The sequence below is a fragment of the Thamnophis elegans genome, chromosome 3, assembly GCF_009769535.1.
Source record: "Thamnophis elegans isolate rThaEle1 chromosome 3, rThaEle1.pri, whole genome shotgun sequence".
In the NCBI taxonomy this organism is placed as follows: Eukaryota; Metazoa; Chordata; class Lepidosauria; order Squamata; family Colubridae; genus Thamnophis; species Thamnophis elegans.
In genome coordinates this window covers 68,502,342-68,515,925 of record NC_045543.1, presented here as the reverse complement: position 1 = coordinate 68,515,925, position 13,584 = coordinate 68,502,342, and the positions used below count along the sequence as shown (strand labels likewise).

At 39.8% G+C, this 13,584-nt stretch overlaps 1 protein-coding gene across 1 annotated transcript in view; it reads left to right on the top strand.

The window, feature by feature from the left end:
* Positions 1-295: 295 nt before the first annotated feature.
* Positions 296-13,584, top strand: part of ADAMTSL1 (ADAMTS like 1) — a 542,768-nt gene continuing 529,479 nt past the window's right edge. Inside the window, 1 exon segment of the mRNA XM_032212442.1 lies at positions 296-717. Coding sequence (XP_032068333.1) covers positions 628-717 — 90 coding nt within the window. The 5' untranslated portion in view covers positions 296-627.

The window sequence follows — 13,584 nt, the reverse complement described above, 5'->3', positions numbered from 1 at the left end:
TCTGCATGTATGAAATCGGGACTCGGAGAAAGAAGCTGCCCGGGGGTCCAGCGGCGCGCGTCAAAATTCCGATCCAGCGAGGCTATTCCTCGGGGGAAATCAGCGGTATCTCTTTAAGGCAAGTTAGACGGGCGACGCCCATTTCCACTCGCCCGCCCTGCAAGACTTCTTTTTAAACGTGCCTTTTTTCCTCCACGCGTAGCGCCTCGAGTGAACTCCGCCGCTACGGCTAAAAGCGAGGAAGCCCAAGTCAGAGGAAAACAGCCCCCACCCACCCACCCACCCACGGCGAAGCGCTGCTGGGTCGCCGCTCTCCCTGCGCCCTCATCGCCCAACCAGACTAACCGGCGCGGGGACGGACGGACCGAGAAACAGCCCCACCACCCGTCCCGTCTCCCCGAGCTCATCAAGAGCCGAGACACGCAAATCGGGCACGTTTTATTTGTTTTTTCCCCCCGGCGAGGCTTTTCCCAGGTGCCGCTCCGATCGCGCGCGTGTCCCGGTCCCCGCCCGTCAGGGAATCGGACGGCGAAGATTCGAGCAGGAGGTATTGGAGAGGATCGGGGCACGATTTTGCGCGCCTCCCTCTTTTCCCGCCCTTGGAAGCGAGAGGGGTGGATTAAAACCATGGCAGCGCCAGGACGGCAGTCACACTGTGGCCGGAGAGTTGCCTCCCTCTTCGCAGTCACCTTGTGGTTCCTTTCCTCGGCTCCACAGGTAAGAGGCGTTGCGTCCCCGCATTTCTCCCCCTTGGTTATTTCGAGTACCTAGCTTCCCAGTGGGGGAAAGTGACAGGTGGATTCTCAGGTGTGTGTGTGTGTTTGTGGGTAGTGTGGTTGTTTGAAACCAGCGTGAGTGGATTCAAGGTGTCCATCTGAGATGACATATGTATGTTTCTTCTCATCTTCATTTGTTTGGTGGGCTACTAAGGGGTCCCGGATGGTCCTCGGATGCCCTCCACATCATTGGCTTCTGGCAATTGTAATCCCAGAATTTCCTAACAGAGATCTGAGCTCACTGGGAATTTCCTAACAAACTGAGATTTGAGCTTCCTGGCAATTTCCTCCAACAAACTGAGATTTGAACTCATTGGGAATTTCCTTTAACAAACTGAGATTTGAGCTCACTGGAATTTTCTTCTAACAAACTGAGATTTGAGTTCACTGCTTATTTCTCCCCCCCTCCCCCCAATGGCAGATTCCATGGCTGGGGTTGACAGGTGTCACTTGCTCTAAGAAACGGTGTTAAAGCTATTTTAAATACTTGACCTTTGATCTGTTACATCGCAACTGCAGAGAACTTTGAACTTTCAGGACATGACATATGAACATCAAAAATGTCTTTGGCTTGCAGAGTTGGGCATATTTTATGCTTCTACTACAGATAACCTCAGGAGAGGTTAATTTCTGCCACTGCTTATCTGCCTTCAGAAACTGCAAAGGGGGGGAAATCTGTCCAGTTCCAGAAATTTGATTTCTCCTTCATTGCATATAAGTGGACGAGAAAATAAAACCTAAAAATGGCTTTGGGAGGTGAGTGTTAGTTTTAATCCATGAATAAGGGATAGGTTCTCCTCGGTAAACTTTTCTGGAACGTGTGAGCAGATTTGTCAGTTTGTGGTAAACTGTCAACTTGAGGGAGGGGAGGAAGAGCATGAACATGGGAGCTTGCCTCATAAGGAGAAAAAGATAAAAAAGTTAGAAATTCCTTAACACCGTTTTTGAAGGACATATTTCAGAGTTGAAATTTTAACTTGGGTTGGAATGCATGTTGCCACATTGGTTTCCCCATAAAATGAGTAAATCTTCATTTGAGATACTCTTTTGTCTAAACCTGCTCTTTTCCTCCTTAGTGATATAAATAATGAAGGCTTTTTTCAAATGCTGAAAGAACCTATAGATATTGTGTGGATTGTGCCAAGATACATCCTATTAACTTTTTACTATCTGTACAGGCCATTATGTAAATCAAGATTGTCTCTTTTCTTTTTTCTGCGCAGAAGAAGCATGAACTTGGCATATACTAAATCCCATGGTTTCAGAACAAAACCTATTGTGTGAATCCTACTACATTCTACTGAGTCTCTCATATTAACCTGTAGGACACCAATTTTTAATTAAATGACATTATTTGCATTATTTAACTAAATGTGTGGTCCCTTTAAACACAAATCACTTTTCTAATTTAACATCACCAACCATAGCATCATGATTGCATTTTGGAACATAAGTTAATAAACTAAAATAGGTCTGCTGTGGAGAACTTTGGAAAGCTGTGTTTCGTGATTGCATAGTACAGTATATTCTCTTTCTTGTCAATATTAGATTTTCAAAGTTTTTACAAGAATGTTTAGACTTGGACTGAAATTTGCGATCCTCTTGTATTGCATTGATCTAGATTTAATCTTGCCACCTGGAGTCTCTGTAAGTTGGGCAGCTATAAAAATTGTTTAATAATTTCATTAAAACATTTTAATAGTGCACAATGCATCGGCTGTCTTGGTTTTAAAAATGCAATCTACACACACAATATTTAAAATGTATTTGTGATATCTGTCCTGTCTGTCTGTCTGTCTGTCTGTCTGTCTACAGTGCATTCAGAAAGTATTCAGATCCCCGTCACTTTTGTCAACCTGATTCTGCTGTTGTTGAAATTCTTGTGCCTCCCGTTTGTCTTGATCGTTGCTGACTCCTTGAATGGAGTCCACATGTGGTAAATTAAATTGATTGGGCATGATTTGGAAAGGACACACCTCTCTATAAAAGGCTTCAAATCCAGGGGTGATATTTACTTACCTTCCCTACCAGTTTGCAAATGTAAGTGTGCATGCGTTAAGCCTTCTGCGTATGTCCTTTTCACTAAAAAAAAAGGGCCTATATGGGATGCCGTAGAGCTGGGGCGGGTGGGCGTGGCCACCTGCAATTTTTGCTACTGGTTTGGGTAAACCTGTCTGAACCGGTAGAATACCACCTCTGGTCACAGCTGACAATGCACACTATCGCACAGCAAAAGCCATGAGGTCAAACAAACTGCCTGCAAAGCTCAGAAATATGATTATTGCAAGGTACAATTCTAGGAAAAGCTACAATAACATTTCTGCTGCACTGAAGGTTCCTAAGAGCACAGTGGCCTACATAATTCTCAAATGTAAGTCGCTTGGCACAACCAAAGAGCTGGTCGCCTGGTCAAATTGAGCAATGGGAGGGGAGGAGGACCTTAGTAAGAGAAGTGACCAAGAACCTGATGGTCACTCTGACTGAACTCCAGAGATCCTGTGTGGAGATGGGGCAGAGTTCCAGAAGGACAACCATCACTGCAGCCCTCCACCAAATTGGAATTTATGGAAGAGTGACTAGATGGAAACAACTCCTCAGTGCAAAACACATGAAAGCCCATCTGGAGTTTTCAAAAATGCACCTGAAGGACTCAGACTGTGAGGAATAATCTCTCCCTCTCTCCCCCTCCCTGCCCCCCCCTCATATATATCTATATCTATATAAATAAAAAAAACAGTGTATCCCTGACCATATTTAACAAATTTAGATGCCCAATAATTTATTAAAAATAATGTAAATCAGTATAATGGTTTTAGACTACTACAAAGAGAATGGATTGCTGGAAAGCAAGACAGATAAAGAAGTTTTTACTTAAATACTTTAGAGCCGCTTATATGATGAAGTTTGAATTACTTCTCTCTAGAGAATTAATGCCAGTTATGGAGTAGTACTTTCTCTCCATTGACACAACATGACAACAACAATAGCTAGGTTTCCTGAGAAACTCAGACAAGCTCACAGTGAGAAATTGCTGCACGGACTGTCTTTTATAGTTTTATAAGTCATAGAGATGTGGATTGGGTACGGAAGCCAAGAAATACTTTGTCCAGCTCTATTAGGTAGGATCCATGTTTTCTGTTGAAAATCTAGTACTTATTACAGAAGAGATAAAATATGCTGGCTTTCTGTATGCTTGAGTAATTGTGGGTTTTGTTTTGCTTCTCTTGGTTGTTGTTAAAGTTACCCTCCTCTGTTGGCTCAAGAATTCATTTTGTTCCAGAGAAGGCAACAGAATCAGAGGCTTGGAATGCTGCCAGAAGCAAAGAAGAATGCCCAAGCAGCTGCAAAGGGGACATAAAGTAATCATTTAGAATCTTCCTTCATTGATTTCATTAAAGAGGGTTGCTCTCATGGAACTGTGGATTTGTGCAAATACTCCCTGGACTATCTGGCCAGCTAGCTCACAATTGCCCTGGCTAGAAACATCCCCATTCCTCTCAGAGATCACTTTTCCAAAATATCATTTCAGTATGGTTTTAACATTGTTCTGTCAATTGGCTTTAGTTAAACAGCTAGACGTTTATCCAAAGTTTCTTTCATTGCCCGGGATAAGGGGATGGATTATTTGTCCTGTGTCATCCCAAATACAGCATTAAAGATGCTGGCGTGGGATTTTTTTTGTTCTGAAATCTATAATTGAGCTTAAGTTGGCACAATGTAACTGTTCTTTTGCCTGCCAATCATTTTTACTTGATGAGTGTAGGGTTCTTTTGGACTTTAAAATTCATGTTGTCATCACCACACATCTGGATTAATGCAATGTGATCTATATGGGTATACTTGTTTGTATAGTTATGTAGCACCAATCCTATGACCACTGCATTACATACAAATAAGGTTCCAGGTGCAATTCAAAATGCTCTTTTTTTTACCACCAAGCCGTGGTGAGCCGCAGTGGCGGAGTTCAGTACTGCAGGCTACTTCTGCTGACTTCCGGCTGCCTACAATTTGGCAGGTTGAATCTCACCAGGCTCACGGTTGACTTGGCCTTTCATCCTCCTGAGGTGGGTAAAATGACTACGCAGATTGTTGGGGGCAATATGCCAACTCTGTAAACTGCTTAGAGCAGTGATGGCTAACCTTTTTTGGATCGCATGCCAAAAGTGGAGGGGAGTGCAGGGGGGTTGTGCACAGGCGTGCCCACACCCATAATGCTATGTGCATGACCCAGCGCGCATTCGTGCATGACCACCTGCACATGCGTTCACAACCCTCCCCTGCACCTGCACGCACGTCCAGCATTCCCCTCCCCTGCTTTAGGCATGCTTTTTTTGCCCTCCCCAGGCTCCAGGCACTTTCTATGTGCCTGGAAAGGGTGAAAACAGCCTCCCCTGCTCCCCAGGGGCTCCCCGGAGACTTCAGGAGCTTAAAAATTGCCCCTATGGGCAACCCAGAAAAACCAGTGAAAAACTGGCTGTATGGGCAACCCAGAAGTTCAGGAACGGTGACTTCTGGTTTGCTTGTAGGGTTGTTTTTCACCTTCCGGAGCCTTCAAGAGAAGCCTCCTTAAGCTCCGGAGGGCGAAAAACGGCCCTACGAACAAACCAGAAGTCCATTCCTGAAGTTCCAGTTTGCCTGTAGGGGTGGTTTTTCATGGAAAAGGAAGCCTCCAGAGGGCGAAAAACGGCTTTAAAAAAGCGCATGTGCGCTGGATCTGTCAGGGCAATGCCTCACGTGCCCTAACAAATGGCTTCGCATGCCACCTGTGGCACACGTGCCATAGGTTCGCCATCACGGGCTTAGAGAGTGCTGTAAAGCACTGTGAAGTGGTATATAAATCTAAGAACTATTGCTATTGCTATTAAGCTTGAGGTCAAAATGCAGAGCCAGCTCTTCAGAGAGACAGCCTACATTACTCATCCAGTGTGGACCTCCCAACAATATCTTTTAATGGTTCTCCATGTAGGGGAGTCGAAGGGGACCAGGGTTCACAAGCAATGTTTTTCTGCAATAGCCTCCATGTTATCAAACAGTTTGTCTCTTCAAGATGTGATTGGCACCCTTCAATTATTATTGGCCTTTTGGAAACTACTAAAGACAGAGTTGTTCCACACATAGAACCTTTGGGGAATGAATGGCCACATTTGAGCTGTTCCATGCTTATTTGAATTTTTAGTAGCTTCTATGTGTTTACTTTGTTATTGTGCTGTAAACCACCAAGAGTCCTTTTTGATGAAAAAGGAAAGGAGGATATGGAGAAAAAGAAAGAATTGTAGCATACTTAACACTGATCTTGATTCCAAGAGATGAAGTTCAAGGACGGAATCCAATAATTACTTTCTTGGATTGTGTTCTCTCATTTTCCCAGAGGGAATGATCCATAACCAACAACTAATAATAATTTATTAAATTTATGTGCCACTCAGAGTTGCTGGTAGTTGGAAAGTATATTAAATTACTTATTGTTATAATTGTTTGCACAGTTAGACTGGATTTGGCATTTTTACCCACCAATCACATTCTTCCCAGGGATTTGGGATAAGCAAATGTTGTTATTTGATGGTGCATTGTGGCAGATTGTAAGTTGTTCCAAGTAAAGCTACCTTTTGATGGTGATTTTGTCAATGCCAATGATTGCACCCAAAATGCCTGTTACTATTAATATTGTCTTTGCTTTCATCACACACTGTTGTTTGATGGTATTTGCATTTGTTGCTTTGCAAAAGGCTACATATCACATTTTTAAATACTCTTACGAAGCCACTGGAGGAAATCCAGAAAGGCTTAGGTCTTAATATGTGTTTTATGATTATGTGAATAGCCCACAAATATTTCTTGTTTCCTTCAACAATTTTTGGGAAAGCTTTGGAAAATCTGTGCAGATATCTGAATACATATTGCAGATGGATGAGAACAGTAAAACTAAGACTGAATCAAATAATCTGGTGATTATAACTGAGTTCACAAATCTAAGCCACAAGGTGTGGGGTTTTTCTTAATTTAAAGGAAGTAGACCTTTTTACAAAATTTCATGCTGTAATTAGAGAATGGGGAAATTGTAACTACCCATTCTTCCTCACTGGCCTTTCTGTCCAAATTTCCTAGGTACTAGAGGATAATGAGAGGTGGTATTCAGCAGGTTCTAACCAGTTCTGGAAAACCTATAGCGGAAAATTTGAGTAGTTCGGAGAACCGGTAAATAACACTTCTGACTGGCCCTGCTCCCATCTATCCTCTGCCTCCCGAGTCCCAGCTGATCAGGCGGGAATGGGGATTTTGCAGTATTCTTCCCCTGGAGTGGGGAGGGAATGGAGATTTTACAGTATCCTTCCCCTGCCATGCCCACCAAGCCACGTCCACAGAACCGGTAGTAAAAAAATTTGAATCCACCATTGAAGATAATGACACCTGACAGACCACATATTCTCCAAATCTACCTCATTGTACTTACTCAGTAATATGTATATGGGGAGGTTCTTAAAGACTCTTTGAAATTTTGCATTGATACAGTTGTTTATGGTGGTTTATCAATTAAGATGAATAATGCCAGTCGCATTGATTGGTGACAGTGTATTTTGAAGCTCAAAATACACTGCTAGTGCTGCTGCTGATCACCCTTAAAAATGTAACAGACTTGAAATTAAATTATTTAAATTACCTTTATAAATATGCCTGAGACCTGAAATGGAACTTTTTTCATAGTGCCACTGTATTTATGTTTTTTTTTTCTTATAGCTTCTTTAAAGGTTCTAATGTTCCAGTCATTTTTTAAATAGAGTTGTCAAATCTTCATTTTAGGAACCAGAATGGTTATATTTTAACTAGATGTTTCATATTTTTATGTATCATGTCATTGATAACCATCTTTAAAATTATATTTCAAGGCTTTGACTTGAAAGCATTTGACTTGAAAATGTAAATAAAATAGTCAAATTAAAGCATCATAAAATACATTGTAATAAAAAAGACAGAACCGAACTAAACGAAGCTGGACCCATACAAATCATTAGGAAATTAATTACGATTAGGAAAGAGATCTGACCCCCCAAGATGTGACTGATGGCTGTCAGCATCTATATTAAATGAATGGGACAAATTCATGGAAGATGAATTTAACAGTAGCTACTGTATGGATTTCTTATAAAAATGTGATCCACAAAACATGCTATGTGATTTCTGTACTGGAGTTTCTCACCTTAGGTCTTTCCACTTTAATACAAAACATAGGTGCAGGTATTTATTTGAGCATCCTCTTGGCATAGAATTACAATATTTATTCACTATGGTATTTCCATGTAGAAGAAAAGAAGCATAAGCCTTTTATCAGTTGTGTATGGAAAACATCATTAAAGATGTTAGCGTTCAATGAAAGTTGATCTATTATTATTACATTGTCTTGTCTAGCTGCATTGTAGAAATTGTCCTTTTATGTGTACTGTACAACTTGGCTTTAAGCTGAAAAGGAATCATAAGTTCTCAAATAACTTCAATACTATTATATAATAGTAAAATGAAGGGTATATGTATGATGTTTATTGTAAAATGTACACATTGAAGTAAATATTATATACTACAGTTCTTTCTCCTCTTGTGAAGAATAAAAAGGCTTCTAAAGTTATAAGCCAATTCTGGAAGTTGTGGCATGTTCTTTAGCATCTATTCTTTCACTTTGATTTGCAGAAATTTATTCGGGGAAAATGTTGTGTTGCTTTTGTTGAAGAAATGGAAACTTGTAGTGAGTACGGTACTTATCACTGTACTTTAAACAATAACCTGTGATTGAATTTTTGACTGCCAAAGGAATCTCTACAATTGAAATTCCCCACCGAATACAAGTTATTTTTGGTGATTATTATGATTTGAATGAGTGCTATCCATTGCTGGGTCCAAAAAAAAAGTGAACTGGTTAAGGACAATTGGTAGTGTATTGAAAAGAAAATTGCAATCAGGTTTGGAATTTTACAGGAATGTGTAAGTCACATTATTGATCTTCAGTATTGGAAGATTGCAAGATGGGTTCCTTGGAAAGGATGGCAAAGTTAAAAGTTTCAAGACCTGAAATTTTCTAGCAATTGTCATTCTGCAAGAATGAAAGTAAGGCATTTCTTTCCTGTATTTAGATAGCTGAGAATATGGTTTCATCATTATAAAGGAGAAATGAAATATTAGTTGAAGAAAGTCACTGCAGGATTTGATCAATGAAAAAAAATCAAAATCCAAACTTTGTAGGGAAAGCTCATGGTTGTAGTCCTTTGGGATACAGGTTGTACTACAAAATAACATTATGTATACTGGTTTGCATTGTATAAAATAAAGATGGGATATAAATCTAATAGTATTAATTCAAAGAGATTTTCTTGAACTAGACACTGCTATTAGCGCAATACTCAAAACATTGAGACAACAATTAAGCAGAGATTGGAAGCCCAACAAGGAAATGATGCTGCAATATGATAATCTTAGGCCTCACACATCACAAGCTGAAATTGGATATCACATAGTCCAAACTTAGTGATATCTGACTCTTTTTCCTCCAAATTGAAGGAATACCTTTGTGGGCATCTGTGTGACTCAAATGATGAGATGGAAATAACAGTCAGGACTGGTTAAAGGGACACGGTGTCCACTTCTTTGGAGGCAGTTTTAAGAAGCTTATCCATCATTGAAGTGTCTTTGACTTATGACCATTTGTTTAATAGAATAGAGTTGGACGGGACCTTGGAGGTCTTCTAGTCCAATCCCCTGCTTAGGTAGGAAACCCTATATCATTTCAGACAAATGCTTATTCAACATCTTAAAAATTTGCATTGTTGGAGCATAAGTTCTGGAGGCAAGTTGTTCCACTGATCAATTGTTCTAGCTGCCAGGAAATTTCTCCTTAGTTCTAAGTTGCTTCTCTCCTTGATTAGTTTCCACCCATTGCTTCTTGTCCTGCTCTCAAGTGCTTTGGAGAATAATTTGAATCCTTCTTCTTTGTGGCAAATCCTGAGATATTGGAATACTACTATCACGTCTCCCCTAGTTCTTCTTTTCACTAAACTAGGCATACACAGTTCCTGCAACCGTTCTTCATATGTTTTAGCCTCCAGTCCCCTAATCAACTTTGTTGCTCTTCTCTGCACTCTTTCTAGAGTCTCCACATTTTTTCTACATTGTGGCGACCAAAACTGGATGCAGTATAAGTATGGCCTTACGAAGGCATTATAAAGTGGTATTAACACTTCATGTGATCTTGATTCTATCCCTCTGTTTATGCAGCCTAGAACCGTGTTGGCTTTTTTGGCAGCTGTAATGACTATTTGAAATCTGAAAAGTGACTTGTGTCTGGTCCTCAATTGTCCGACTGCAATTGAGACTACATTTTGGTTGCTAAATGACATGATAGCTGATAAAACATGGCTGAGTCTGATTTTATGACCATTTTTACTATGATCAAATGAATCACTATGATCATTAAGTAAATAATGTAATTGTTAAGTGAATCATGTGATCATTAAGCAAATCCAGCTTCCTAAATTGACTTTGTTTGTCAGAAGCTGGCTGGGAAGATTGCACATTATTATCATGTGACTACAAGACATGCAATGGTCATAAATGTGAGCCAGTTGTCAAATGCCTGAATTGTGATCATGGGATTGCAGGAGTGTGCAATAGTCATAGTTTCGAGGATGGATCATTAATCACTTTTTCTGTGAGGTTGTCATAACTTTGAACCTTTGTTAAATGTATTGTTGAAATTTGAGGACTAAACTACCTGTAACTAAGCTACCTGTAATTTACTAATTGAGTAAAATTGGTGTTTTACACATGAAGAAAGAAGCTACTTCAAGGTTGAATAATGTCAAGTTTTATCAGAATATTGAAAATACCAATGCACTTTTCCCATATGATCTTAAGAAGCTTCCATTCAAATTAAACTGAAAGTAGTAAAATCTCCAGGATTCAAACACTCTTTACACACACTGTTCTACTCCTACTTATTTTAAACAATTTCCCTGAAAATAAGTAGATTGACTGTAGAGATCTTTTCCTAAATGTTAACGATAGCAATTTGGTAAAAGGGAATAAAACAGGCATATTGGTGAAGTTGTGTAGTTCCATGTTAATAAATAACCCTGGGTAAAGTGAAAGTCACCTTGCATTTTTATTCTCCTTGCTACCTAATCTGAAATTAAAACAAATCTGTAAAATGACTTGTCTTAAACTATTTTAATAAAAGCACTTGCATTTTGCAAACACTATAACTATAAAAGCATATAATGTGTGGATTGTAAAGCAAACATCTCAGTTTTTATGCTTGCATCTGCTATTCAAGTACAGAGTGGTCTGATATATAAATACTGTTTGTGGATGGGAATAAGAGAGAAGTATGAATACAATATGATCAAATGCCTAACATACCAGTAAATGTGTATGATTCCTTGCCTACACAGCCCACCGCTTGCCTCTCTGTCTATGAATATTTTTAGAAGAAACCATTAATGGAATGTATTGCAAACATTACTTGTATCAAAAGGTACACATGTATATGTTGGTTTATACCTACGATGGCATTTATGTAGACCTCCAGCATACTTCTGTCTACCCTTTTACACAAGATAATTATAGTGAGTACAAGAAGAAATATTTGGGATTCATTATGAAAACCCTATTTGTGCATTATGCTAATTTGTCATCTACTTTGTGAGATGACTCCTATTTTTTCAAATATTTGTTAATATTTATATATAGATAGTTCATATTTTTACTCCCACCTTATTGTTTCATTCCAATGAGGAAGTAATTGTCTAGGACGATGTTTATCAGAATAATATTTAAAAATACTGTCTTTGGGGATGGTAAAAACTTTCTCCTGCATAAAGAATTCTAAAACAGAAAGACACATGACAGAAAATCTAGGGCAGTGATGGCTAACCTTTTTGGTGTTGAGTGCTCAAAGTGCATACACAGGTGCACACCCATAATGCGATGTATGAGTCCCCTGCATGGCCCCCATGCATGCACACATGACCCACCCCCCACATTCTTGTGCACTCCCCATGCAACCCATCCCCATCCCATGCAACCCATCCCCTGTGCATGTGCATGCGAATCCCATGCGTGCACCTCACTCCCACACATGCACGGCAGAGACCCAAAAATCATGTGGCCGGAGGGAGGTGCGTATGCATGCATGGCAGAACTGAGCTGGGGCAATGGCTCGTGTGCCCGCAGAGAGGGCTCTATCTGCTTGCCATAGCTTCGCCATCACAGAACAAGGGCAATATACAATAATATACTATATCTTGGCCATTCTGTGAAACAGGAAAATATATAGCTTGTGTATGTTTGTTTGTTTGCTTGTTTGTTTGTGGTCTTACAATACCTCATAGTTTGAATAAATTATTTTCTCCAACTAATTCAGTCAATAAATTGTTCTTTCTGGTCAAAAATAATAGGGAATACCAATTTCTCTGATAACCAACTAAGGAAGCAGATATCTGCACAAGTATTTGTAATGAATAGTTTACTTTTTTTTTAAAAAAAAGGGGGTGCTTGGTTGTTTAATTCCAAAGAATGAACTTTTCACATGTGGTGGCAGTTGAAAGAGTTCTTATTGATCCTTCAAAGAGTTGAAACAGAGCTCAGTATGACAGATATGATGAATGCCAGAGAAACTGTTGGCCCAGAAAGAACATATGGTGCTTGTGTTTGGATTTTAGAGGTTGAAGTAATGGAGAGCAAGTCACAGATGGAGACTATCTAGACAGTTCCCCAGGGAAAAACATGTGAAGAAGGTTTGGGAGTGATAGAGTACTGTCAATAGCCCTGTAAATGAATATTGATGTACATTCCTTTCCAGTATTTGTTGAGGGTGGAATGGAACTGAACCATGGTGCTGCCTGACGAGAAAAGCCATCAGCCAATCATGGGATGATGGGTAATTTGCTATTTTAACATTTAAACTTGGAGCAGATGTTGGATTTTTGACAAAGACAAATTGAATACCTTCAGTTGATGTATCTGCTGTTTCCCTCCCTTCACTATTCTAATAAATGCAGACTACAATTTTTTTATTCCTAATATGACCCTGCAGAAGAAAGATACAATAGGTTTGCAATGTCAAGTATGAGGTGAGAAAAATTGCCCCATTATTTAACTTGTCTATTTGATAGATGTATACAGGAAAGACCACACAGATGCACGTGATTCGATGCTGCTATGGTTGAGGAGACCCAAAATAAAATGTGAACTTTCAGAAGAGGACTATTATTGCAAAGTATCTAACAAAGGAAACTTAGTTCAAACTGTACAGTAGAAGTCTTTAACGAGTTTGTAGGTACACTGGTCATTTTGAGAGCATGGTATGGATGGTGTAGCTTCTATGTGTGATTTTTACACCCCCCCCTCCCGGTTTATAAATTAGCTGCCATTGAGATATAGCCAGGCACTTACATATCAAAAGGTAAAAAAAATTACAATACAGATAATCCTAAACATATTTTCCCGCATTCAATCATGTCTGAGTCTCATAAACTGCCTGGACAAGTCCCTGCAGTTTTCTTAGCAATGTTTTTTCAGACGTTGTTTGTCATTACTTCCTTTCTAGGGTTGAGAGAAAGTGACTGGCCCAAGGTTATCTAGCTTGTTTTGTGCCCATGATGGGACTAGAATTCACTGTCTCCCGGTTTCTAACCTGCTGCCTTAATCACTACCCCAAACTGGCATAATGTATGTATCAGAAGTGGTATTCAGCACGTTCTGACCAGTTCTGGAGAACCGGTAGCGGAAATTTTGAGTAGTTCAGAGAACTGGTAAATACCACCTC